This window comes from Parathielavia appendiculata, assembly GCF_033297405.1.
Source record: "Parathielavia appendiculata strain CBS 731.68 unplaced genomic scaffold N657scaffold_61, whole genome shotgun sequence".
Classification (NCBI taxonomy): Eukaryota; Fungi; Ascomycota; class Sordariomycetes; order Sordariales; family Chaetomiaceae; genus Parathielavia; species Parathielavia appendiculata.
Window position 1 is genome coordinate 8,544 of NW_026944280.1, and position 24,346 is coordinate 32,889.

Consider the following 24,346-nt stretch of genomic DNA (forward strand, 5'->3'; position numbering starts at 1 on the left):
CATGCTGCCCCCACCTGGTGCGAGGGATTTCCGATGATGGAAGCTCAGGTGAGGCTTCTGTCTGACGACGACGGGGACCAGGGAGAGGGACCTGGGTCGCCGGGCGGTGTTGATGGATGGGATGCTTTCATGAGCGACTCGCCGGAAGGTTCTTTGAACTGAGCGAGCTTGGTAGGTATGTGATTTCATTCTCGGCGCTGGGGGCATTCAGAAGCTCGATGGTCAATGTAATTACTAGTTTGTAAGGACCTATTCGTATCTCGATTAAAAGTTCATCAGGACGCTTGCTCGTGTTATCCTGATATGCCCCGGTTGAGTGGCTTGAGCTTATAGCTGATTGATTTTGCTCTCTAGTCTCTGGGAATTCTCCGATGGTTCTATTGGTGACTCTTCGTCCTTGAATAAATATGAAGACACCGCTCGTACTAGTGCCTCTAGGGCAGACCTGCTCTTTCAGTAGGTTACTGTGGTAAGATTGCTGAGATACTGACCGCCGTCTGTGACAAAAGGATATACCAAGGCTGAGTGAGGGAGCGCCAGAGTTGATGCTTGGTGGTGCCTGCAGCCGACCTTCCCTCCTAGCCCTCTAAGCACAAGACTATAGTTGGGCAAGTAACTTCTCTCAGACCTGGCTGGCAACCAGCGCTTCTCAACTTTTTTGGACACTTCCTTTCCCACTAAATTCTTACTCCCTATTTCCTTGCCAGTTCCATGTGCCGTCTTCGACTCAGCCCAAATCAGCCTAGATCTCAGCCATCCTAATCTAGTTACAGTAGACAGTAGTTAACATTCTAGATGCCTACTGGTAGTAAAGATCTGCCGTGGAATTAGCAACCTAAGCATAGTTATCCATTTTTCATCAGCAGGGGCTGGGGGTGTATGTTGCAACCTGGCAACCGGTGTCAATACGGCGTCTAATCTTTAGCTTTGGAATTCGGAATTCACTTGTAGATCCCGCGACCTGAAGGCTTAAAGGGGCCTGGTGAGACCTCTTTCTATGCATTCTCAGTCGCAGGCATATTATATGCCGAACTGCTTGAAAGTTCAGGCGTACAATCATCAGGATAAATTCGCGGGTGCCGGTAGCGGAAAGGGGTAACAGGCTGCTATCCCTCCAGAACCGCATGGTTGGTTACCTGGTTACTTTCAGTATAGGTAATCAGGGGCAACGAGGTACCTCCTGAAAAACAGGTTGCTCCGGTATAGGTAGGCGTCGGCACCACGAGGTCATTTGAAGGAAGCCCAATAATATCGAGTTGAGGCGAATAGCAATATATCCTCCAGCTGCCTGGGTGTGACTTTCCCGCTCAAAATACATTGGCAGGATGCACCCCAGACTCGTCTCGTTGGTCCAGCCACGCGTGCTTACTGCCAAGTTCTTATGATGGGATGTTTCGGCTAATAACCGATCCCAGAGTTCACTTAAGATACATGCAGGAAAAAAATTCCGCGCCCGAGTCTGGGGTAATTGTGGGGGAAGGACCTCGGCGATAACACCTCACTATGAGAGAGAGGTAGGTAGATTGAGCGGGGGAATTGAGATCGTTGAAGGGCCTTGGTTGGAAAGCTTTAAGAGGTCACTGGTCCTCCTTAATATGGTCAGAACCGGGACTCGAACGGACCAGCTCCGTTCTCCCCTTCTCTCTCTACGCCCCAAGCTGAATCGGCATGCAAGTTCCCTATAAACTGGCGGTTGCCGGGGCCGCCCTGGCTCTCTGTAGGTAAAAAGAAGGAACGGGATCCGAGACAAGTCACTAAGCTGCCCAGGGCCACATCCAACCGGCGCCCAGGCACAATGCGCCGAGGTTCCCTCGACCGAGACGTACGACTACATAGTAGTAGGGTCCGGCGCCGGAGGCATCCCCATGGCCGACCGGCTGAGCGAGGCAGGGCACAAGGTCCTCCTGATCGAAAAGGGGCCCGCGTCCACGGGACGATGGGGCGGGACGATGAAGCCGGACTGGCTCAAAGACACGCTCCTGACGCGCTTCGACGTTCCCGGGCTTTGCAACCAGATCTGGGCCGACCCGACGGGCGCCGTCTGCACCGATGTCGACCAGATGGCCGGCTGCATGCTCGGCGGTGGCACGGCTGTCAATGCCGGGCTCTGGTGGAAGCCGCACCCGGCTGACTGGGACGTCAATTTTCCCGAGGGCTGGCGCAGCACCAACGTGGCGGCCGCCACGGAGCGCGTGTTCTCTCGCATCCCCGGCACCATCGCCCCGTCGATGGACGGCAGGCGGTACCTGTCGCAGGGGTTTGACATGCTGGGCGGCAGCCTCCGGGCCGCGGGCTGGGAGTACCTCGACCCGCCTAACGCGCACCCGGACAAGAAGAACCGCACGTTCGGGCACAGCACGTTTATGTACGCCGGCGGCGAGCGGGGCGGCCCGCTGGCCACCTACCTGGTCTCGGCCGCCGGCCGCAGGGGCTTCACGCTCTGGATGAACACGACTGTGAGGCGGGTGATCCGGGAAGGCGGACATGCTACGGGTGTGGAGGTGCAGTGCAGCAGCAGCAGCGGCGGCGGCGCGGGCCACACTGGCGTCGTCCCGCTCACGCCGAAGACGGGTCGTGTGATCATCTCGGCGGGGGCTTTTGGATCGGCGAAGCTGCTTTTTCGGAGTAAGAACTGTGTTGATTGTGTTTTCGGGATTGACCGTACCGTACTGACGCTGGCCAGGTGGCATTGGACCGACGGACCAGCTCAACATCGTCAAGAACTCGACCGACGGCCCGACCATGATCTCTTCGGATCAGTGGATCAACTTGCCAGTTGGCTATAACCTCAATGACCACGTCGGAGTAAGTGCCAAGTTCAGACTTCAGAGCCCCTGGGCGACAAGGAATCTCGCGGCAAGCCTGCGCCAAGCATTACTGACTGGAGTTAACTGGCATGGAACAGACCGACGTTGAGATTGCCCACCCGGACGTGGTCTTTTATGACTATTACGGTGCCTGGAATAAGCCCATCGCCACCCACGCCGAGTCATATCTTGGTGAGCCCCCTGAGACACGATCATGTGGTGGAGAAGAAAAGGGGTTAAAACAAGCGTCGCAGCCAACAGAACCGGACCTCTGGCACAGGCCGCCCCAAATATTGGGCCGATTGTACGTTGAAGTGCTCCCATAGGAGTATCGTAATCATCGTAATGCTGACTGCATGGCAACAGTTCTGGGAGATCATCAAGGGAAGCGACGGTGTCTCGCGCCACCTTCAATGGCAAGCTCGGGTCGAGGGCAAACTGAACAGTGAGTCCGAGGACCCAGCAATCCCGCAGACCGGACACACAGAGAAGACTGATGGTTCACAGCCTCCATGACCGTAACCCAGTACCTGGGCACAGGGTCTCTGTCTCGAGGACGGATGACCATCACTCGGCAGCTGAACACCATCGTCTCCACTCCCCCTTACCTGCGTGACAAGTACGACAGGGAGGTGGTAATCCAGGGCATCGTCAACCTCCGCGAGTCGCTGAAGGACGTGGCCAACCTGACGTGGATCACTCCTCTTCCCAACGTGACGGCCGAGGCGTTTGTGGACTCGGTGAGCTGACCCTCTCGCTCCATATGTGCACATCAGGGGAAGAAATTTTGCTCACAAGAGAGATAATAGATACCCGCCACTCCTGCACGCCGCTGCTCCAACCACTGGATTGGTAAGACTGCCCCCCCGCCCACATCTGCACCTTACCTACCTTACCGTACGTTGATCCTGACCGCATCTTCTAACGTCAACAGGGACTGCCAAGATTGGCACGGACGATGGACGGACCGGCGGCACGTCCGTGGTGGACCTGGACGCCAAAGTATACGGCACCGACAACATTTTTGTCGTCGACGCTTCCATATTCCCCGGCCACATCACGGGCAACCCGTCGGCCATGATTGTCATCGCCGCCGAGCACGCGGCGACCCGGATTTTGGGGTTAAAACCCCTGAGTGAGCCTGAGGCATCATCCTCGTAATGTCGTTTTTTACTACTGTAGTACTAGTACTCTTTGATTCTTTCGCATCGCGCGGATAGGGCTTGGCTTGCTGCAGCCCTGATGAAGGTGGATGTGGTGGTCTTATTTTTGCGGAGATGGGACCCGAGATCATAAACGTATCAATGAGTACATGTACGTCCGTTCCCATGTATGACGGTTTGGCTGGTATGATGCGTGCTCTTTTCACCAGAAGTGAGAAAGCCTAGTTGTGCATATCAATAGGGTACCCTTGAGGGTTGGATACCTGTACGGTACTCCCGACACCCTCAGCTCGAGATGAGTTGGATCTTCAAGATAGTTGCAGGAGCAGGGCGTTGTGTTGCTATACCAATCATCAAGTATATGGTGATAAGTTCCTGTACATCCGGCGATATCGTCGTAACACAGACGTATCCTGATCTTTTACCTGAGGTAGCAAGACCGGTAGGCAGTAGGGCGCCAGGCATGTCAAAGTGGAACTTCCCGCTCGCTTTCGACATTTGTCTCCGGCAAACATGGCTTCTTGATTCCGTCAGCGTAACGCCAATACCCACCTAGCTTAACCAGTTGGAGTTACCACAGTAAGTGATCCCGCACAAGAAGCACGCCATGTGTAAGACACCCCGGCTTAGCCCGCCAAGGGATAGACTGGGGCTGACAGCAAGTTGTGGGGGTTGGCTTATATCTAGAACAGCACCGTCAAGGCAAGCCCACGCAAACCGCATGATTCCAGACTGGAGTTACGGACCGGCTTTGCAGCGAGTTCTCCACGGGCAGTGGGGAAAATGGAAAGGGGAATACGGTGTTGACTAGGCCTTCGGCCCGTTTCCGAGTACCCACTGCACCTGTCTGGGAGACGCATGACAACCCAAACACCGGCCTCCGTGACGTTTACCTAGGAGGCATAACTCCGGCCCATTCTGGCCTGGCGTCACCCGTGGATGCATATATGGTTACTCCGTATCCGGATGCCATGGTCAACAGCCAAGGGATGACGCGTGCAAGCCTGGATTCAAGTGTTCTTCTGGGTTACAAAATATTTAGGGAGTAGTCGGTTGTGCGAAATTCATGCACCCCACAACGCTGACCGGGACATGTAGAGACGGAGCCGAGTGCCGTTGGCCTGATGTGGAAAGTCGACAATATCGATGTGCCGTGTAAGTGGCTAGACTGCCTTTAGCCGGCCGGGACGAGGCGGCAGGCGGCTACCGGAGCCCCAGGACAGGCAACTCTGGGTCGGAATCCGGGAATTGCATGTCTTGCCAAGCAAAGCACATCACTCGCGTTCTTGACAGTGTCACGGAGGCTAGTTACTCCATATGGGAAGACCGACAAAGGGCGGCTGGCCTTGGAATCACTGGGGCCAGTGAAAACTTATAAGGCCGAATTTTCATCGCTCCCTCCTGACTGTCAGGTAACAGGCCAACCCGCACACTTCCTTCAGGTTCCAACACAAGTCATCAGACTGCACCATGCTGGCCACTACCTTCGCTCTCCTGGCGGCCGCCCTCGGCGTCAGCGGCCACTACACGCTCCCGCGCATCAACAGCGGCTCCGATTGGCAGCATGTGCGGCGGGCCGACAACTGGCAGAACAACGGCTTCGTGGGCGACGTCAACTCGGCGCAGATCCGCTGCTTCCAATCGAGCCCCGCGGCGGCTCCGGCCACGCTCAACGTCACGGCCGGCTCGTCCGTCACCTACTACGTCAACCCCAGCGCCTACCACCCAGGCCCCATGCAGTTCTACCTGGCCCGCGTGCCCGACGGACAAAATATCAACTCGTGGAACGGCGACGGAGCCGTCTGGTTCAAGGTGTACCACGAGCAGCCCAACTTTGGGTCGCAGCTGACATGGCCTAGCAATGGTACGCCGCTCAACTCCCCCCTTTTATCAGTTATTTTTTTTTTTTTTTTGGGAAACAGGTACTGATCTGATGGCTTATAGGCAAGTCCTCGTTCCAGGTTCCCATCCCGCGCTGCATCCGCAACGGCTACTACCTCATCCGCGCCGAGCACATCGGCCTGCACGTGGCCCAGAGCAGCGGCGGCGCCCAGTTTTACATCTCGTGCGCCCAGATCGCTGTCACGGGCGGCGGCAGCACCGAGCCCCCCAACAAGGTCGCCTTCCCGGGCGCCTACAAGGCGTCGGACCCGGGCATCCTCATCAACATCAACTACCCCGTCCCGACCTCGTACAAGAACCCAGGTCCTCCCGTCTTTACCTGCTAAGCGAGCTGTCGCTGTCAACTCGTTAAGTGGCTGTAGGGTTCGGAGGAGTTGGAGGAATGCGGTAAGAACTGAGAGTGTGGGAGGGACTGGAGTTGGCAAGTCTCTTTTGGGTCGAGGGAGCGCAGCAGATGCAAGTTCGATGCCGTGGAGGGCAGTGCTGGAACTCAACTAACGGCCTATAATGGTGATTCGGCACAAGACCTGTATATAGCCTTACATCATGAACATACAAGTTTTGCACACATTCTTACAATCCGACCCCGGTTTTTTTGTCAACGCGGATCTTGCGAAGGAAACAACACAAGACTGTGTACTCTAGTATTCACTGTCTTTTCTTCTTCTTTTTCTTTTGCTTTTGTCTTTCACTTTCATATTCTCATGTTTCGCTCCATCTGTCAATACTTTTTTTCTTTTCTTTAGTTAGGTAGTACTTTCTTACCTTTAAGCTATATAGTTGTTCTTTCTATTTTCCCATTTTCTACTTTTTTTTCTTTCTTTTATGTCCCCTTTCCTTTTTCTCAATGGGCCGCCATGTGCCATGCTAACAAACAACCAGGGTTAGATTGTACAGTCCTACAGTGCCCGACGAGCTTCAGTAAGCCGGTGTTCGACGTGAGTTGTGTCCCACTGGCATTTGTTCATGCCATTCATACATGTAAGGCATCAGACCTCCAGCCTCCGGGCAGCCTTTCACACTAACCTACGTAAACGGCGGCGTCACTGGGCAACTAACCATCGAGAAAAGGTGCTGCGTTGTACCCATAGACAGTGTCAGATATCGACGGTCGAGGGCGCGAAGCAGGGGGGGAATGCGGTATGCCCGATGCTATCCGGAAAAGCAAGTCGCTGCCGAAGTTTCCAATATAAATTAATATACCGCGCTCACATGACCCCTTTTTCCAAGAGTTCTCGTCAGATATCTGAATAGAATAGCCCAGAATCCTCAATCCGGCAGTTGCATTCGGAAACTGGTTAAATCGTCACGGAGTTCGATGGCTACACACTTGCCCTATAGGGGTACGGTGTCCCAAAGCAGCAAAGTTGCATGACCAACTCCGAGTCGGATCTAACTCCCGGATTACAGGTGTAGGATTGGCAACTGGATTGGAGTTTGGCTTGGACAACCTGATATGCCCATCTTCGTAGTCAAGGCTCCCTCCACCATATAAGGAGACATGGACTGGACAATCTTGTGCTGTAACCGTAACAGCTGACTGAAACCTGCCAGTTCTGCCTCAACCAGCTAACACCACACGTAAACAAGCCAGCAGAAGCTTAACATGCAATTTTTCATAGGACTGCTGCTTGCAGCCACGGCGGTCCAAGCGCATTGTATGTCCCCCCAGCCCCAACCCCTGAATTTGGGGTACCATCCAAACTAAGCTTCCCCCATCAGACACGTTCCCACGACTCGTCGTCAACGGCAAGCCTGCCGAGGATAAGGACTGGTCCGCCACGCGCATGACCAAGAATGCGCAGAGCAAGCAAGGTGTCGAAAACCCGACCAGCGCCGACATACGCTGCTACACGTCCCAGACGGCTTCTAACGTAGCGACCGTGCCCGCCGGGTCTACGGTGCACTACATCTCGACCCAGCAAATCAACCACCCGGGCCCGACGCAATATTACCTCGCCAAGGTCCCGGCGGGCTCGTCGGCCAAGACGTGGGACGGTTCCGGCACCTTGTGGTTCAAGATTGGCACTACGATGCCCTACTGGGACAGCAACAGGCAGATGGTCTGGCCAGCGCAAAGTAAGCTTACCTGCCTCGCTTCTAAAAAAAATAACCCTCCTCCCGCAAAAAACAGAAACGAAAAAAAAAAAAAAAACAGAAAAAGAGAAAGAATTGCAGGTTATAATGACCTTGCTAACCATTGGGAGGGCAGACACATACACAACCGCCAACGCAACCATCCCCGCGTCCACGCCCAGCGGCGAGTACCTCCTCCGTGTCGAGCAGATCGCGCTGCACATGGCCATGCAGCCCAACAGGGCCCAGTTCTACATTGCCTGCTCGCAGATCCAGGTCACTGGCGGAGGCGGTGGATCTCCCGGCCCACTGGTGGCGCTGCCTGGCGCCTACAGCAGCAATGACCCGGGCATTCTGGTCAACCTGGGTGCCATCCAGCCGGAGCAGTACAAGCCTCCTGGTCCGGCGGTGTGGAGGGGTTGAAGACGGAAGGACTGGATCGGAGAGGATAGTGATATGGATGGTTGGATGGGACCAGGCATGACGATCCTCTTACTGCGCTATTACTGTAAGGTAGCGTCATGGGATTTGAACTTGTGACTTCAAGACGAGAGTAGCGGATGGAACTGGTGTACCCTCACGGTATGACGCTACACGGTATGACGCTACTCTGCCCTAGTGATAAATGGATAACGGTCAAGATACCATATGGACTTTGTTGGAGCTATGACCTCTGTTATTGGCGAGTTGTATCTGCACTAAATCTCGAGTTTGCCGCTGACGTCAGGCCAGACGGTGGTAAGGCCCGGGATACTCAACCAAAGGCCTTGACGTGACGACATATACGTTCAACTTGAACTTGACGACCGTAACGCCTTTACAGTGACATCTAGGGACCACTATACTGCTTTGTTGAAGTGACATACAATTGCGTAGCGAAATGAAAGTCGCTCGTGCCAGTTAACGTGGACGTTGGGACTCTGCACTCGGACTCTGAGCGCTTTACCCACAGCCACATCAACCTCTTGTTACGACGATGGCATCCAACAATGAACCGAGACGCAACACCGCCGAGATATACTACCAGCCCGGCGACCACGTTCATTATAGACCGTTCTGCAGTGGGTTTCTGCTATCCCGAGCGATGATTCGCACTTGGGCGTTTGTCAACTGAAGCACGTTGCCAGGCCGGGACTCCAAGACGCCCGAGACCAAGGGCACCATCGAAGAGGTGCTCACAAGAGACGACAAACCGTACTACAAGGTAAGAGGGCGACAGTCCCTGCTATCGGCTCCGTAGTACACCTTTCTCCTAGAGACTGACACTAACAACGGACCTCGGACAGATTGGAAATGACGCAACTGGGAAAGCAATAACTGTGAGTCAGGAAAGAATTATTGGGAAGATATAAGGCCCATCACTTCTTCTTCAGTGCGCTATTGAGATTTGCAGCATGGAGCTGTTAGGATGACTGCTCGATATGTCTGGTGTCTGGCATCTATTTAGGTTGAAGTCTCGCGGTCTCGGATGGAGCGCCCGGAGGGAACTGGCGGAGAAACGAATGTTCTTCTCGTATCTAGCCTGCCTCCAAAATTGCCCTAAAATTAGGTATATCAACCCTAAGCGTGTCATGTTGTGGGACGGCGACTAGTCAGGACATGGAGATGCCGGAAAAGCGGAAGAAAGTTGCAGGTAGTACTACCTACTACGCCAAGACTCAACATGGGGGACTACTCCATCACAACGTTCCTCGTACAGCATCCGTAAAAGAAACCCTTCCTGCCCGTATACCCAACAGCCACTCCAACCCGCCGAAAGGCCTTAGGCTGGCCCCATTTGCGGCTCGGCACCAGCAAGAGCATAGCCGAGTCGCCAAGCTCGAGACACACAATCTCCTTCTCGCTCCCCTCCGGAACATAAGGCGTTTGGCGAGTTTGTGGTGCGTCATGGTCCGACGGACGGACGAGATAGTCAAGCTGCCCGACCACTTCGCCGCTGTGGGCATCCTTCGACACGATCCGCCCGTCACCCCGGTTCCGAGCGTAGACGTTCTGGCCGGGAAAGGCGCCGAAGTCGAACCGGGGCCTCCCGCCCGCGCCGCGTTTCCACTCGATGTCGTCCCACAGCATTTGCTGGGCGTCCTCGGAAATAAAACGGCGGAACCGGCCTCGGACTTCGACCGCCTTTACGCGTCGGCCCCGTTCCTCGATAACTCGACCGCGGTTGACATAGTCGGTCGAGGGGTCGTCGTCTCCCGTTGAGCTTTCGCGTAGCCCAGTGGCTGAGAAGCTCGTGGGGCGCGCTGGTCCAAGGTGCCTGACCGCGATGAATCTGAAGTGCTCCGACGGCGTGAACGGCCCTTTCGCTTTGGTGCGCACTTGTAGTGGCAGCGATGCCCAGGACCACGACGGTGCGATATGCTGCAGGCTGTGGCGCGAATCAACAGCGGTTGCTACCGCCCAGGCAAGGTGTCGAGCAAAGTTGTCCTTCCACAGGCCGGCCAGGTAGTCTTCGGTGATGACGGTTCCGCCATTGCCCGCCTTGGCATTATAAAAGCGCACGGCAAGGCCAGCAATGGCGAGAAATCGGTCCTTGGGCGACACCAGGTCCCGGAGAGTGTAGGCTTCTACGATGTCGAGCCACTCTTCGTGGAGTTGATGCTCATCCCCCGTCCGGCAGAGCTCGAGGAAACGCTGGGGATAGCTCCGAGACGCTTCGTCGGCTGTGGGAGAGGTGCAGTTGGGCTCGCCCATCTCGACGACCTGACACTCGGGACAGGACCAGTACCATTGCTGGCCCGCCCAGTAGACAATCCTTGGCGAGAGGCGCTCTTCCTGTAGCGTCCACCCTCGCCGCGATACGGGCGACTCGAAACGGACGCGGTCCAGCGGCATCTGCGTGTTGTGGAGCCACCAAAGCTCACGCAGCTGAGATACCCTGTTCCGGTGCGTCCAAGCTAATCTGTCCCGTAGCAGACGGTCTGTTGCTTTGCCACTGGAGGATGCGAGAAGCGTGAAGGCGGCATTTCCATACACCTCGTGCATTTTGGATGCCTCGGTATCCCAATTGGTGCCCTTGGGTATGCAGACGTTGTCGATCCAGATGTAGAAGAGCCCGAGCGAGGCCGATATTCTGATGGCGTCCTGCATCGTCTCGGGGAGATCCCAGATCCGAAACGGGTTCAGTCGCTCAGGGACGGGTTGGCCGTCTATCGTCTTGGTGCCAGCTCCCTTGATCCTCGCCCACTCGGCGGCGGGCATGGTCGCCGGGTCGCCCCAGGAATAGCTGAGCACAACGTAATCGACGGGGGTCGGTGGTCCCTCAACCAGTTGCACAAGATCACTAGTGAGGATTTTGAGCAGCCAGGTTGGGTTCCGGCGGGACCAACGGTATCGCGAAGAGCATTCATGATTGCGGTGGCAGTCGTCGATGACTCGGCGTAGCTCGCTGAGATCCGAGCGCAGGCTGGGGATGCCTTTAATCACGTCCCGAGGTGGCGGCCATGGACCATTGCTCAGGCGGATGGTGGCAGAAAAGTGAAGGGCTTCAGGTGACTTAATGGCAAGTTGCAGGAGACTGCCTCCGGAGGACCCCATTTGCAGAATGACGTGGATTGGCCATTGATTGTCGGGGTGCCCCAGACTCTCTGCATCATTCCCGGTAATTTGTTCCAGGAGGAAAGCGCGCCGGATTATCCGACAAGTATCGCAGCCCGTCACGCTTGCGCAGAGATCGAGCTCAAGGTAGCTGTCATGGATGACGCGGGAAGACGAGGACCCTTGGTAGGCGTTCTCTCGTCTCCGTTGAACCTCGCCCCAACGTAGGAGCTCGCAGACCTCGTCGCACGCCTTGCACTGCCGTTGGCTATGTTCATTGGACTTGGCCCAGAAGACGCCAGCAGTTGGGATGGATGTTCGGAACAGATAGCGCACCGCGTCCACTGCACGCCACATTCCGTTCTGAGGTATTGGTTCTGTCAACATGACTGATGAGGCAAAACTTAGGGACGAAGGGTGACTTCTGAGGGGCATAGGGAGAATGAGACAATGGAAGTCCGTGAAGAGGTTGCTTCGTCCCAATAAGTACGCCGGCGAAGTCTTGGTACGTACCATGCTGTAATGCAGGCTCCAGCAAACAGGTGCTTTTGAGGCTCAGATCCTCCATCCTGCGGTGGAACCAACCAAGGCATTCCTCAAAGAAGGTCGAGTAAAGTCCTGAGGCAACGCCATGATCAAACTCGGCACTCAGCTCAGCAGGGCAAGTCGTGATTGTTGGTAGAGGGGCCATGTGATGTTTTGGCCCCAACTTTGGGCATTGCTCTGAAGCCAATCAAGAAGAAATGCCGTCACGAGACGGGGTGCTGTTTCAAAAATTCCTTTGTTAGACACCATTGTGCGGGCCGCTGATGTGCATCGGCGCTATGCGGACCCGACGGTGCGGGACTGAGGCTGTGGGCTCGGTGGCACAAGCCGTATCTCGTCGTTTGTACGTCAGCCTGCCGTGGCCCCGTGGAGCTGTTGTTTCAAGACGGGATTCCTGAAGGACCGGCCCGCACCCTGGTCCCGTTGTTGAGAGGTCAGAGCCGCTATTGTCCGCTATTCGAGTCGCGGGGCCAGGCAGCCAGTTTGGCGGAGGGGGTTGCCACGACTTCGCAGCTAACCTCTTCACATAGCTAAAATTGCTCGGAACGGCCCATGTGTCTCGATGGACAACGGCTGGGGTAGGAAAAAGAGTTGTCTTGCCCTGCCAGGGATGAATAGGCCAATGGGGTAGGGTCAGCAGCCGTTACCCATTGCGTCTGAGGTATTGTTCTTCTCAGAGGCCGTTTCATCCATCCAGAGAACAGGACTGATGAGAAGACTGTGTGAGCGCCTATGCATAGTGAGAGCGCATCGAGACTCCAGCGCGCTACAGTTTCGGTGTGAATGGGATTGAACTGGTGCACATTTTCACCACGCCGGGCGGGTGTCGGCGGCAACTTGCCGCGACCCGAGGGATCGTCCCAAATCGTTCCCCCAGTGAGTTCCCGGATATGGAAGTTAGGAAATCAGGAGTAAGGTAGCAATGATCCGACGAATTGCGACTTCGTCAAGACAACGAAATGTTACACAAGAGGTGTTACACAGAGAGAGAGATCAAGAAGGGGCCGAAGGGGACGTGTAACAGAGAATCGTCGCAACAGAGCTGCAGCGAAAAGGTCAGCAGGTAACCCTCACTGCGCTAAATTAGGCGCCGAGTGGGGTCTCAGCCCTACCGCCCCACTTTCAGGGCACAGCTTCAACGTCCCGAGTCCCAATTCAATGTGTGCCTTCGCCAACCCTGCTCTGCTGCGGCCGAGCGTGCTGACAACAACTGGACCTGCGGAGGCTGGAAGTCCATTCAGCCCCAACCAGGCAGCTAGACCAAGAGTTATAGACCATTGTCTTTCTACTTGAAGTTTTCCAGTGGCTTGGGTTGTGCTTTGCTCGGACTGTCAACGGAACGAGCTAACAGAATGGCCTGGTGGCGAGGCAGATTTACCTGCCAATGAGAAGCTGCATGCCATCCAGGAGACGTTGCTTATGCGCCTGATATCGGTAACCGAATACGATCGATCTGCAAGGAGGCGGGTGTCTGATGCTCCGAACGGCGCTGGGGAACGGCACGACGGCCAAAAGTCCTGAAAGATGGCTGACCGCCGAATTGGCGACGCGAGATCGGCCCAGCTCCGGCACCAACGGCCGATAGGATGGGGCGTGTAAGAGATTGACTCTGGGGTCCCCGTGGCTTGCCCCCAACACGCTACTGCGAAGAGTGACTGCGCAGGCAACCCTGTGGCTTGTCGTGCGGCAACCTGCGACATCTGGCAGAGCATGTGGCGGCCAGAGTCCAAGAGGCGGCTTCCACTGGTTGGCGGTGCTGAAAAATTGTCAGCCTGGGGCTCACGGCACTGACTCCTTGGGGCCAAAGGATTCTCGTCCCAAGTTACTAGCTGTGATTAACGCCATCTTAGAGACGCCAAAGGCTTGGGATGCCTCGAGATGGCGACTGATTGTGTCTGAGATCGGTCTACGGGCTACCTTGGCCTGGCAGACGACGCATCAAGGAGACACGTTGCTTAGGTGGACCGTTGCACACTCTCTGCTGATATAACGCTCGTTCGCACGGCAGAGTTACCGAGTATTCCGACATCATCAACATCGCGCTAGCCCACCACTGCATTACATCACCTTCTGGTCTTCATAACCCCGACGGCACCAACCCCGATATCCCGTGCCATCGTCATTCGGTCCGCGCGTTGACTACAAGGGCCCCTCCGAACTTCGTAACCACCTTACATCACGCCTGTCCCTCACCCACCATCTTTCGGTCACCGCTTCGCCATCATGTATCGGACAAGGCACTTCAGATGGAAGTTAATGCACATCTCGGTGCTTCTAGCCCACCTGGGTCTCATTGTCGCGGCCGGTATCGGCTACATCTACGAGATCGAGTCCGGCATCGAGTCAACTCGGTCGCCTCACCCACAAGCAGTCGCCGAGATGCATGCCTGCACCGTCTCCATGGCGGGAATGTTCGTGGATGGGCTCACATTCGACGTGGCCAGCCGAACCCTGATCATGGCCTGTCTGGGCGTGGTAAGTTTCTGCGTTTTCCCTGCTTTGACACTGTCGGACATGCTTACCAGAACTCAGGGGACCGTCGGCCTCGTGCTCAACATTGCCCTTTTTGCACTCCTCCTGATCCTAGACCCAAACAGAATCACGCTGACCGAGGGAGAGCAATACTGGCGCAAACAGACAGCCACGCTCTTTGGCTGCTTGCTCAACCTGCTCTTGGCGGGCGCCGGAGTCGGCCTCGCCATTGCTCTGGGCATCAGGGCGCGAGACGTCGGTGCCATGCGGTTGATCTCCCCGTTGATATGGGCATCTATCCAGGTGTATGTCGAGTTCCCCTCCAGTTTCCCCGTTCAATTATCACGCAAGCATTGGCATGCGTGCTGTTGCGAGGTCGGAAATTTGAACACAAACAGATTGACGCGGCCCATCTGCAGAGCACTCGCCGTCTCAACGGCCATCTTTGATGCAGTGAAAAATTACCGGGAAGGCTTGGACCTTCTTGACTGAGAACATATTGATGGCGGTGGGAGGTGTCACGGGTAACTCGGTGCATCGGGTTTACAAGGCACGGGTTCGTGGGTCATGGCACTGCGGTTTCTGATGAATATCATTCTGAGCAGCATTGAACGGATCGATGGGTATTCGGCCATGAACGTGTCAATGTTAGACTTCTGTCCTCACGGGTATGTTTTGCTATTTCTCAGCTTGTTTCTATCTCTAAAGGTTACGCTCGTATCATGGATAAGATGGGGGTTCACAGCATCGGCGGTTGGGTGGGACTTTCAGTTCGGAATCTCTCCTGAATCCTGAATGCCGGGCTGTTTCCCAATGCAGAGCATGCATGCTGTCGACAGTCTGGTTCCTGACATCCGCCGGAGAGGTCCCTGTCTTTCCCCGGACGTGAGGTCGCCTCTCCGTTTGGTAACCCGCCTTGCCCACGCCGCTGGCAAGTTCCATTGTTGTGCAGTTGGTTCGCGGGAGTGATTCTGAAGCAAGGATAGAGAGGATCGCCCCCAAAAACCGGCTGATATGGTAATCTTAATCCATCCATCCGATTGGAAGGACGAAGTCTTCCCATCCAACGGATGCGCTTGGGTTTTCACAACTCACACCGACTCTTTAGATCGTCGATGAATGACCACGCGTTGTTCCAGGCGCGCTGGGCAGGATTGGAGTATGCTGATGTTCATCCACTTTTGTTCGTCACAGCGCGTTTGTTTAAGGGAACATCTAAATCGCACACCAATATGTTAGCTATCTAGCACACTGATATATATGCCTGACACGGGCAAGCGTCTCCACCGCCCTGCAGCAGTACATTGCAAATTTCCTGACAGGCTGTGACAGCTGCCAGCCAACTAATCAGACTACAGCTACCGCTGTTAAAAAAACCAATTAATCAACGGGCTGAAAACAAGTGACTTAATTCCACTGCTTCTGCAATATTCGTAAGCTACTGAATACATATACACAGTTACGGCCTATCGAGGCGCTCTTGCAGTTAGCTGGCAGCTACTGTAAGGCAGCAGCATCCTCGCGAGCCTCGCAGGCAGCGGCATCGGCGGCGGCCAGCGCGGCATCGTGAGCGTCTTCGAAGTCGGGATCTAGAGCATCCAATCCGTCAATGAAGCGCGCGCTCGCCCGTGGCGCCGCTGTGCCTGGCTCGTATGAACCATCCCCAATTTGTTCCAGGCGTGTCAGACCCAATGCCGTATTCCTAGCCTCGGAATTGGCTGTGGCGCCAGCATTCTTCGAAGTACAAGCGACCCAGATGCAGTCTTCAACCCGGGTTGGCGTCTGCAGAGCAGTAGAGGGTTCTGGCTTCTTCGGCTGCGGACCAGGATCAAGATCAACCACGCCCTGCTTGCGCTTGCTGCTATACACAGCTGCTGGCGCTGTTGAGGGTGGTAAATCTTCTTGGTGGTTTGTGGTTGGAGTGCAGGATTGAAAAGAGGGTGCCCGCTAGGCGTGGCAGCTGTCAGGAAACTCGCAATGTACTGCTGCAGGGCGGTGGAGACGCTTGGCCGTATCAAGCATATCGGTGACTCCATCAACATCAGCCCCCCTCACCTCTGAGCCTGTTTTCGACGCGAACAAATCAACTCCAGTTCGGATCCCGCCCCTTCCTACCTAAGTAGATTACCCTCAAACAAATTATGCGCTTCACAACCCTCCACGCGCTCCTCGCTGGAGCAACAATTAGCCCAGCCTCGCAGCTCCATCACCCCAAGTCATCGTGACCCCTCAGGAGCCGAATCTGTGCCGAAAGTATCCGGCCGGCTACTTCTGCGCGGCGGGTATTAATGGTCCCGGCGGGGTGATTCAGTGCGACCCCCATGGCGGCCCGTGGCTCTCCATTGGGAGTTGCGGTGCAAACGAGTATTGCTGGTCGGACGGCAAGGGCCAGACGTTCTGCCTGAGGAACTAGGTCCTAGTTCGAAGGGATAGGTTAGGAACATTGCCTGAAGGTGATGGAGGTGGTGTTGCATTTCAGTGGTTGTGTGTGCGTCGGTGGGTGCACGGTGGAAGGTGCGCGCTTCAGGGTGAGGAGGTGGGAGGTCGGCGGCTTCTGGACGTTCAGGGTCGGTGCTGGCCAGAGGGACAATTAGTACTATCATTTTCCTCCTTTTTCTTATCGTTTCTGGCAGCAGCTCCAGCATACAACACATTTGTATCCAGATCCTGGGTTTCCTTCCGGGGTTGGCTTCCAATTCAAATTGTTCTTCTACGGGACAAACCTCCGGGTGCTCTGCTGCGACCCTTCAAGCTTTTTGGCTCAAAATGCTGCGGTCCGCTCAATGAATTTCATCTCTTTGGATCTGCTGCAACAAAGCCTCTGGAGAACTCAGTGCGGCAGTCTGCGCGGTGTCATTGCAGCGCGACTCGGGGGATAAAGAGGTACGTGGAAGTGAGTTGGGCCATCCGAGGGTCCGAACTCCTGAGATGGGGGTGGCACACCATGACATCCTTGGGGAACCTGCAAGCAGCAGTTGATAAAATGGACACACAAACTTGAAAAGATTCAACGCATTGTGCTGTGGGATCTGTGGGTAAATGTGCTAGTTGGCCGGATTATGAGAAGGTGTGACAAAGGAGACAAGGTAATAAGGTATCCAACAGCCCCTTACAAAAACATACCGTAAGACATCACCACCTCCAGTATCCACTACCTAGATTATCGCAGCTTCCCACATCGTGGCGCTCTTCAACAAGTCCTTGCCAAACTGCCGCTGCAGGTTCGTCATCTTGTCAATCAAATGGCCAGTGGCGACAGCCTTGGGTCCCCAAACCACCAGCGCTATCGAAGAGGCGCGCTCCAGCCAGGTGATGCACTGTTCCAAGTCGCCGCGGCGCTGGTGTATCTCGGCGATGTCCTCCATCGCGTGCGCGGCAATGCCATCCTGGTAGAAGGTGGTCTGCATCTGGGACTCTGAAGCCGAGGAAGGCGGTCTCGTGACTACAGACATGCAATGTCCGAGTGCGAGATCATCCTCATTGGCCAGCATGTAAAAGTGAGCGAGCTCGTTCTCTACTGAGCGCACCTGATCAGAGTCCGATCCAAATACCGGACGGGAGATGTTGAGAAGCTCCGTGACGATCTCCAGACCCGCCTGATACTGCCCGCTTCGGCGGAGAAGCGTGGCGAGAGAGTCGAGGAGTTTAAAAGTAATAGCTCTCGATCGCCCGAGCCGGCTGTTGAAGATGTCGAGCATGCACTGTAGGCTGCGCTGCGATATTTCTTGGCAATCTTGGTCGTTCTGCAGTTCTTTTGTAATCTGAGTGATGGGATGGTTGGACGAGAGCCTGCTTTGGGCCTCACTGGTGAGGAAGCGGAGGAGAATACCTCGAAGCTCTGGGCGGGCGCTGGTGTTTGCTGGGGAGAGCGTAGCGAATAGGTTCCGCAGGAAGTCGAATGGTTGAGTGGTCATGGCCCCAGCCGCATGGCAACCGGCGTCGGCAAATGCAGACCACGCCCGCCAGTCAGGGCGGTTGTCGAGGTCAGGAGCTTCCACAAAACTGGCTGCGAGTTTGACCAGGTAAATGGCATCCTTGATGGTGTTCCAGTACTTTGTAGACTCGTCAGAGGATCTCTGTCCGAGGTATTCATCCGGGAGCACGCCCTCCGGTATGTTGCTCAGCTGCCAGTCGTAATATTCACGGAGCTTCAGCGTGATGATGCTCATGGTTCGTGTTTGTGAGTCTGGGGAGATGGAACGAAGAGGAAGCTTGAACAGGTTTCTGATCTGAGCCTGATAAGCGGCCAATCCAGGGTCCCGGGAGCCGGAGCTGATGAGGGCAGAAGAGTTGCCTTGCTTCTGAACGCTGTCATCCGGGGAAGCTGGGTCTGACATGGATGTACCTGGGGTATTCGGTGGTGAGAACGCCACTTGTGAGGGAGTCTTGTGACCGGAAAAGGCTGGCGCGGTGATCTCCTGAGGGGCATCTTCCTGTTTGATCAGGTCCGAGATGCTGATGCTGCGTCTGGGTTGCCGGCAGGGCTGTTGGGAAACTGTGTTTTGGGTCTCGACGGGTGTGACGGGACAGGCCGCCGCCCCTGGTGGTCGCCGTACTCCTTGCTGGATGCTCCTGGCACATCGTAGGGTCCTGCGCAGGTCTTCCTGACTGAAGTTCCTGTCGTCGCCTCGCTGATCCGGGGGCGCTGCAGGGTCCTGGACTTGCCGAGCGGCCCGGGCCCTCTCGTCGCTGTTGACATTCTTGAAGACGTTCCACTCCCGAAATCGCTTGTCATACATGCGCTTGCTGTCGCGGGAATCAGCGAGCCGGATCAAGGTCATGGTGAACTGAGGTAGATGAGAATTGGGTGAGAGGGTAGATTAGAGGGAAGTTGGAATGGCTGGGCCAGGGATGATATACGATTTCAGCAAGGACGCAGAACGTAGCGCGATGGCCTGAAATCCGAGCACTTGACCACGAGGAGAGCATGGGACGGATGGGGGGTATTATCCGCCTTCGCCGAAGGAACGAAGAGACGCTTCATGTCTGCAGTTGACGAGCCCACTCGGACACTCTGGAATTGCGACGGAATACGATGCAGCGTGGTAAGTGTGCTAATCACCGTGCATGTACAGGCCACGACGACAATGGAGGATATGCGCCAAGCATCCCACTGAGAGCCCGCATGCGCTGTCGTGCTTTTTGTTTGTGTTTCGGGAACCCACAAGGCAGGAAGAAGAAGCCAGCGAGGGTGCCGCCGTCGCGTGCCAACAGAGATTTGGGCATACCTTGCCGAAAAGCCATATTGTCTTCTCATGATGTCGCTGACGCGCTTCAACGGGTACTGCCTGTAGAGGCCGATGATGGTCTCGCGGTATCTTGCCCATTCTTTTGCCGAGGGGCCTTGCAGCGTGCGTGATTTCAAGCTCCCTGCTTCTTGGGCGGCCGCCGTGTGCGGCATGGTGTCGGGAATGGGGGTCGGAGTCAGGGCACCCGGTGTTGGAGGCGTCGAGAGAACTGGGCTGGGGTGGCCCGGCCAGGCGGGCGCTACTGCACGGTTCTCGGCCATGTCCATGGGTAGTGGCATGATAAGACGTCAGGTAGGGTCTTGTCTCAACTCAGAACTCCTGGCGAGCGGGGAGAAGTGGAGGTGGAAAAGAGGTGCCCCCGTCGGCAAGTCTCGTCAGAATGCGCCGCGATTCGTTTATCCTTCAGGACAGAAGCGGGGCTGGCTCATTTCAGGCGCGGCTTGCTGCAAGAGGTGCCTCTCGCTCTTTCCATTTTTGTTGACGGCAGAGCCGATGGTACCTGTACGGCACAGCAAGGAATCGAACCAAGAAGAACCGTGCAGGCGACAGGCCCCGGTCTTCCTGTGTGGTGACACTTGCCAGGCTGCAGTTTCCAGTCGCTATCATTGGCTTGACCGTTGGACTCGGTCGGGTCGGGTCCCGAGGTTCCTTCGGTCCTTCCCGCAACACAGCTTGATGAATGAAACCTACCGGCCGATTCTAGTCTCCGGACGGGCAAACCTACTCTGTGTCACTGTTAGTGACGACACATCATGGGAGAAAAAGGAAGAGAGGAACAGAAAGAGCGCCTCTGTTCCATGGCTGGCACTCTCTACCAGTCTCTGGGAGAGGATGGAGTGGGTATTCTGGCAGAATCTTAACGGACATTCTGACGAATCTCGGACTCAGCGACGAATGCTACCGAGAATCCAAGGACAACACGATCTAAGGTCAACTCGGACCCGAGCTGATTCGTCGTGCTTCGACCGACTGACTGCAGGCTCCGTGCATTCGGCCCCGGGCCGAAAGGATAATAGCAGCACGGGTTCCCCGATAATTACAGCGGCCGGAGCAACAGCCACTGGGGAGCATCATGCGGATTGACGCTGTGCACGATGTCCTGGGCAAGCAACTGTTTGACGAGACTTGGCTTGTTGGCGAGATCGGGGAGAAATAAATTGTGGGAGGGTTTGCGCATAACAGATGGTTGCAGGCTAAATGAGATGAAGAGAGGGACATTGCAAGGGAACCATACGATTTCTTGTTGCTAAGAGACTGAACAAAAACAATTGAAACAGAATGGGAGGTCATGTAAGGACTGACTGAGTGGCATGTGAAGAGACAACTTTGAAGAACAGGTACGATCAGACATCCATGATGCATCCATTGCACCATTTTCCCAGGCTTGCGACGCAGGCAGTGGGAAGTTTACCTATGGGTGATGAGATGAAAGATGCCGTCCAGAATCACAACTCTGTTCGGCTTCTTAATCGTATTCGGAGTGCAGATTTCGCCGCTGACCTGATTCCCATCGCAGGTGGCACTCCCTTCAGCTTTTTTTAGTATCTACTTGGTAAATCTGCTTTGCGTCACGCAGTACATGCCTGTGATGCACAATAGATAGGGAGTGAAGCCTATATCCCCGGTTTGGCCTTCGCCAACGGCAAGTGTGCTCTTCGGAATCCTCAATCGTCTCGGTCATTTTGAAGCCGACGCCGAGCGAGAGAATGTCTGCGAAGCCAGTGCTCATTGATGTTGTGAATTACTGCGACCGCGTTTCTCTGATGGTAAATTACCCCCGTCCAGAGACTGTGTGCGTCTGATAATTTGTGGCGCGTCAGCAGGACGGGTGTACTCTGACCTGCCCTCATCGGCTTTCGAGAAGTTCCCACTCGCAGCTGCGCTTGAATTTGAGGCCTCTAGTTGAGGGGCCAGAAGGACTGGGTGGCTGGCGCTGTTAGACACCTGAGCAGAGCCAATCTGAGCTGGAGTGATCTCGGTGCCGTTGGCGTTGCGGAGGATGAGACTGTACATGCCAATGCTGGCGGCATCGAGATCGAGCAACTCGCTCCAGCCTTGCTTGCCTCCAAATTGGGCGGAGCGGCGGGCCTTCTCGGCTCCGGCCGCCGAGCAGTCGCCGGTGCCGCAGCTGAACTGGAGCATGAAGGCCTTCTCCAGTTCGAGGACGGCGCAAGCCGGCTGGCTGAAGCTGGCTATCATGTATCCGCAGCCCGGCAGATCCGTGTTTGCGGGGAACTTGACGATGATTCTGCAATTCAAGTCGAGCTCAGGAATGTCAATGTAAGGCCTCAAGCCCTTGGAGTGAGAGAGCGAATGTTAGCCGGGGACAATATCATATTCGTTGGCGGTAATGAAAAAAGCTTGACTCGGTGTTACACCCTCCCTCAGCATCGGGAATGTCTTGATTATAGAAGACCGTGTCAGAATCGTAAGTGACGCAGATGGGGTAGCCGGTTCCATCGTTGGTAATTCCAATACTGCGCTCCTGGCATTTGTTGTCTCTGCTCATTTTGCAGACATCGGCGGCACCGACGAGATGAAGGGAAACTCCCAAGTTCAACGAAGCTGCGAAAAGGCTGACTGGGACCAGTTTTACTCAATATCGCGCAGAATGTCCAATGTATGTGACTCGGTGTGAGACGAGAGCTTCCTTGAGCAACAACACCGAGTCGCAGCTTCAGCTTCTGCAGGGAATTCGTCACAGATTTAGTACAACTCCATACATGCCTGGTGTCCAGCTTTCCATCTGATACCCGTACTGACCGAAAGCGCCAAACTCACTAGACGTCTCCGTGCAGCAGGCGAAATCAACCTCCCTCCAAGTTGCCTCTAAGGAGCGCTGTCAACGAGTCAGTCATGGCGGCGACGCGGACGGGATGAAGGAGTCAGAGGAAGTTAGTTGGCAGACATGCATAACGTGTTGTTTGCACCTGCTCCTTGGAGAAGTGATCATGGTGTATCTGCTGAGTTATCGAATCCTGGTCAGGAATCAGCCTATGTTGGTCGACCACAAGCGTAATCAGCCAGATTACTGCACAAAATATATTGGTGATATCTTTTCACGGGACGGTTAGGGGACGCAGCTCCTCTCGGTCACTGTCATTACGTTCAGGAGTTGCCCCAGCATGTCTCGACACCCTGTTACTGGATCAGCCAACGCCGAGAACGATATCCCACGTGTTCACCAGATATTAGGCCAACACGGCGTGTGTTGGGTGCCCCAACAGCTGAAACCCTTGATTAGGATCCACAAGCGAATCATAGGACTCAACCACATAGGTTCCGAATCAGGTAGGAGTCGGTGAGAGAGCTCGGTCAGTGAACAGAGCTGCTTCAGTTGCGTCACGGTTCAAGTAGAAAAGGGGCTTAATGGGTTACAGGGAGAGGGAAGAAGGTTGGCGGGATACCTAAAGAGAAGCCACCTGCTTGCTGGAGAGGCGTTGTGGGAAAGAAAGGCGGCAATGTGCGGGGCTTCCGAACACAGGCTTGCTTCAAGAACCGCAGGCTATCTATAACAACCCCACGTGTTGCCAGCTTTATCTGCCCTTCCTTTCACCCATCAGCTTCCGACAGAGACTAAGTTGTGAAGATTGATCTCGCCGCTATCAACTCGCCCATCCTTGCTACAACGCGCTTTCTGCTCCCGTCAGTTGTGCTGATTACCGGAGTGGGCCATGTCGGCATGGCAACCCGGTGGGCTTGGTCTCCTTGAATCCGGGTTCAGCAGGATCTCATTCGTCCCTGACCATGTCGCAGGGTCATTGACTTCTACGAGAAAGGCTGTCCTGAGCATGGCGCCACGTCTGATCCCAATCTTGTCAAGGTTGGATCTGTTTCCGGGCAGGCAGACCAACAGATATGGTGTTACAGGGTCGACTCAGCTCACACGGCCGTCTTGACCGGCATCGAAGTCGACGGTATGAAGGTTGAGCTCTTTGCCGACTGGCAGTGCCTCAACCTCCTGGAGTCATGGACAACTGATGGATGCATTGCAGTCAATTCGGAAGAACATGCAGGTCCTGTTGCTTTCACAGAATCTCAGATCTTCCGTTTCTCTTCCTCTGAGATGGCGACTCACCCGTCTGCTCTCGCCAGACAGTCATTGCAGCGGCCAAGATCATACCCCAGTGATTAGAGCCAGGATGAAATTTTACTGTTCGTCTATCACCCGTGCCTCTCGGACCCTGACATGATGGTCACTGGGACTGTTAGTTGTTACTTGTCTTTCAGTTGGAAACTGCGAAGTTAGTCTTCAGTGTCTTAAGTCAAGCAAATATTTAACTAACCCAATGTCGACTTAAATTTGGTCACCTCGAACCGGGGCCATAGGCCTTCGGGCTTTCTTATTCGAAAGGAGAGTCCCAGAGGTTCTGACGCCTATATGCGAGTGTGGAGAGGGGCGAGAGACTGTCGAACACCTTGTGATGTGGTGCTTGGCCCCACCGTTGACTCGAAGATGGGAGAGAGCCGAGATCAGAACGCGAAGGGACTTTTATTCTGTCCTACAGGGAATCAGTCCCAAAGCTGCACGGCTAACGGAGAGGATCCCGGACTGGCTGATGGACTCGGGGAAACTGCCGATGTACGGTCTGGC

At 55.2% G+C, this 24,346-nt stretch overlaps 8 protein-coding genes across 8 annotated transcripts; 4 read left to right on the forward strand and 4 right to left on the reverse strand.

The window, feature by feature from the left end:
* Positions 1-1,668: 1,668 nt before the first annotated feature.
* N657DRAFT_638260 (GMC oxidoreductase) lies at positions 1,669-3,968 on the forward strand (the record flags this gene model as incomplete). The annotated part of the gene is made up of 9 exons (XM_062791571.1): positions 1,669-1,717; positions 1,768-2,625; positions 2,684-2,805; positions 2,906-2,999; positions 3,062-3,111; positions 3,174-3,252; positions 3,315-3,547; positions 3,617-3,659; positions 3,742-3,968. 9 exons carry the CDS (start codon positions 1,669-1,671, stop codon positions 3,966-3,968), a joined length of 1,755 nt encoding a protein of 584 aa, XP_062641888.1.
* A 1,472-nt stretch (positions 3,969-5,440) lies between these two features.
* On the forward strand, positions 5,441-6,198 carry N657DRAFT_685462 (lytic polysaccharide monooxygenase; the record flags this gene model as incomplete). Its single annotated transcript, XM_062796782.1, has 2 exons — positions 5,441-5,834; positions 5,915-6,198. 2 exons carry the CDS (start codon positions 5,441-5,443, stop codon positions 6,196-6,198), a joined length of 678 nt encoding a protein of 225 aa, XP_062641889.1.
* Positions 6,199-7,478: 1,280 nt separating this feature from the next.
* N657DRAFT_638262 (lytic polysaccharide monooxygenase) lies at positions 7,479-8,371 on the forward strand (the record flags this gene model as incomplete). The annotated part of the gene is made up of 3 exons (XM_062791572.1): positions 7,479-7,530; positions 7,595-7,951; positions 8,085-8,371. 3 exons carry the CDS (start codon positions 7,479-7,481, stop codon positions 8,369-8,371), a joined length of 696 nt encoding a protein of 231 aa, XP_062641890.1.
* A 1,248-nt stretch (positions 8,372-9,619) lies between these two features.
* On the reverse strand, positions 9,620-12,176 carry N657DRAFT_638263 (HET-domain-containing protein; the record flags this gene model as incomplete). The annotated part of the gene is made up of 2 exons (XM_062791573.1): positions 9,620-11,829; positions 11,999-12,176. The coding sequence occupies 2 exons, from the start codon at positions 12,174-12,176 to the stop codon at positions 9,620-9,622; spliced, it is 2,388 nt and encodes a 795-aa protein (XP_062641891.1).
* A 2,219-nt stretch (positions 12,177-14,395) lies between these two features.
* Positions 14,396-15,303, forward strand: N657DRAFT_651619 (uncharacterized protein). Its single transcript, XM_062794197.1, has 2 exons — positions 14,396-14,506; positions 14,564-15,303. Exons 1-2 carry the CDS (start codon positions 14,489-14,491, stop codon positions 14,993-14,995), a joined length of 450 nt encoding a protein of 149 aa, XP_062641892.1. The 5' UTR covers positions 14,396-14,488; the 3' UTR covers positions 14,996-15,303.
* Positions 15,304-16,000: 697 nt separating this feature from the next.
* N657DRAFT_638265 (uncharacterized protein) lies at positions 16,001-16,723 on the reverse strand (the record flags this gene model as incomplete). Its single annotated transcript, XM_062791574.1, has 3 exons — positions 16,001-16,383; positions 16,619-16,675; positions 16,714-16,723. 3 exons carry the CDS (start codon positions 16,721-16,723, stop codon positions 16,001-16,003), a joined length of 450 nt encoding a protein of 149 aa, XP_062641893.1.
* A 935-nt stretch (positions 16,724-17,658) lies between these two features.
* On the reverse strand, positions 17,659-20,018 carry N657DRAFT_628934 (uncharacterized protein; the record flags this gene model as incomplete). Its single annotated transcript, XM_062790862.1, has 2 exons — positions 17,659-19,290; positions 19,773-20,018. The coding sequence occupies 2 exons, from the start codon at positions 20,016-20,018 to the stop codon at positions 17,659-17,661; spliced, it is 1,878 nt and encodes a 625-aa protein (XP_062641894.1).
* A 1,279-nt stretch (positions 20,019-21,297) lies between these two features.
* On the reverse strand, positions 21,298-22,261 carry N657DRAFT_638267 (uncharacterized protein; the record flags this gene model as incomplete). The annotated part of the gene is made up of 3 exons (XM_062791575.1): positions 21,298-21,335; positions 21,528-22,000; positions 22,131-22,261. The coding sequence occupies 3 exons, from the start codon at positions 22,259-22,261 to the stop codon at positions 21,298-21,300; spliced, it is 642 nt and encodes a 213-aa protein (XP_062641895.1).
* Positions 22,262-24,346: the final 2,085 nt, after the last annotated feature.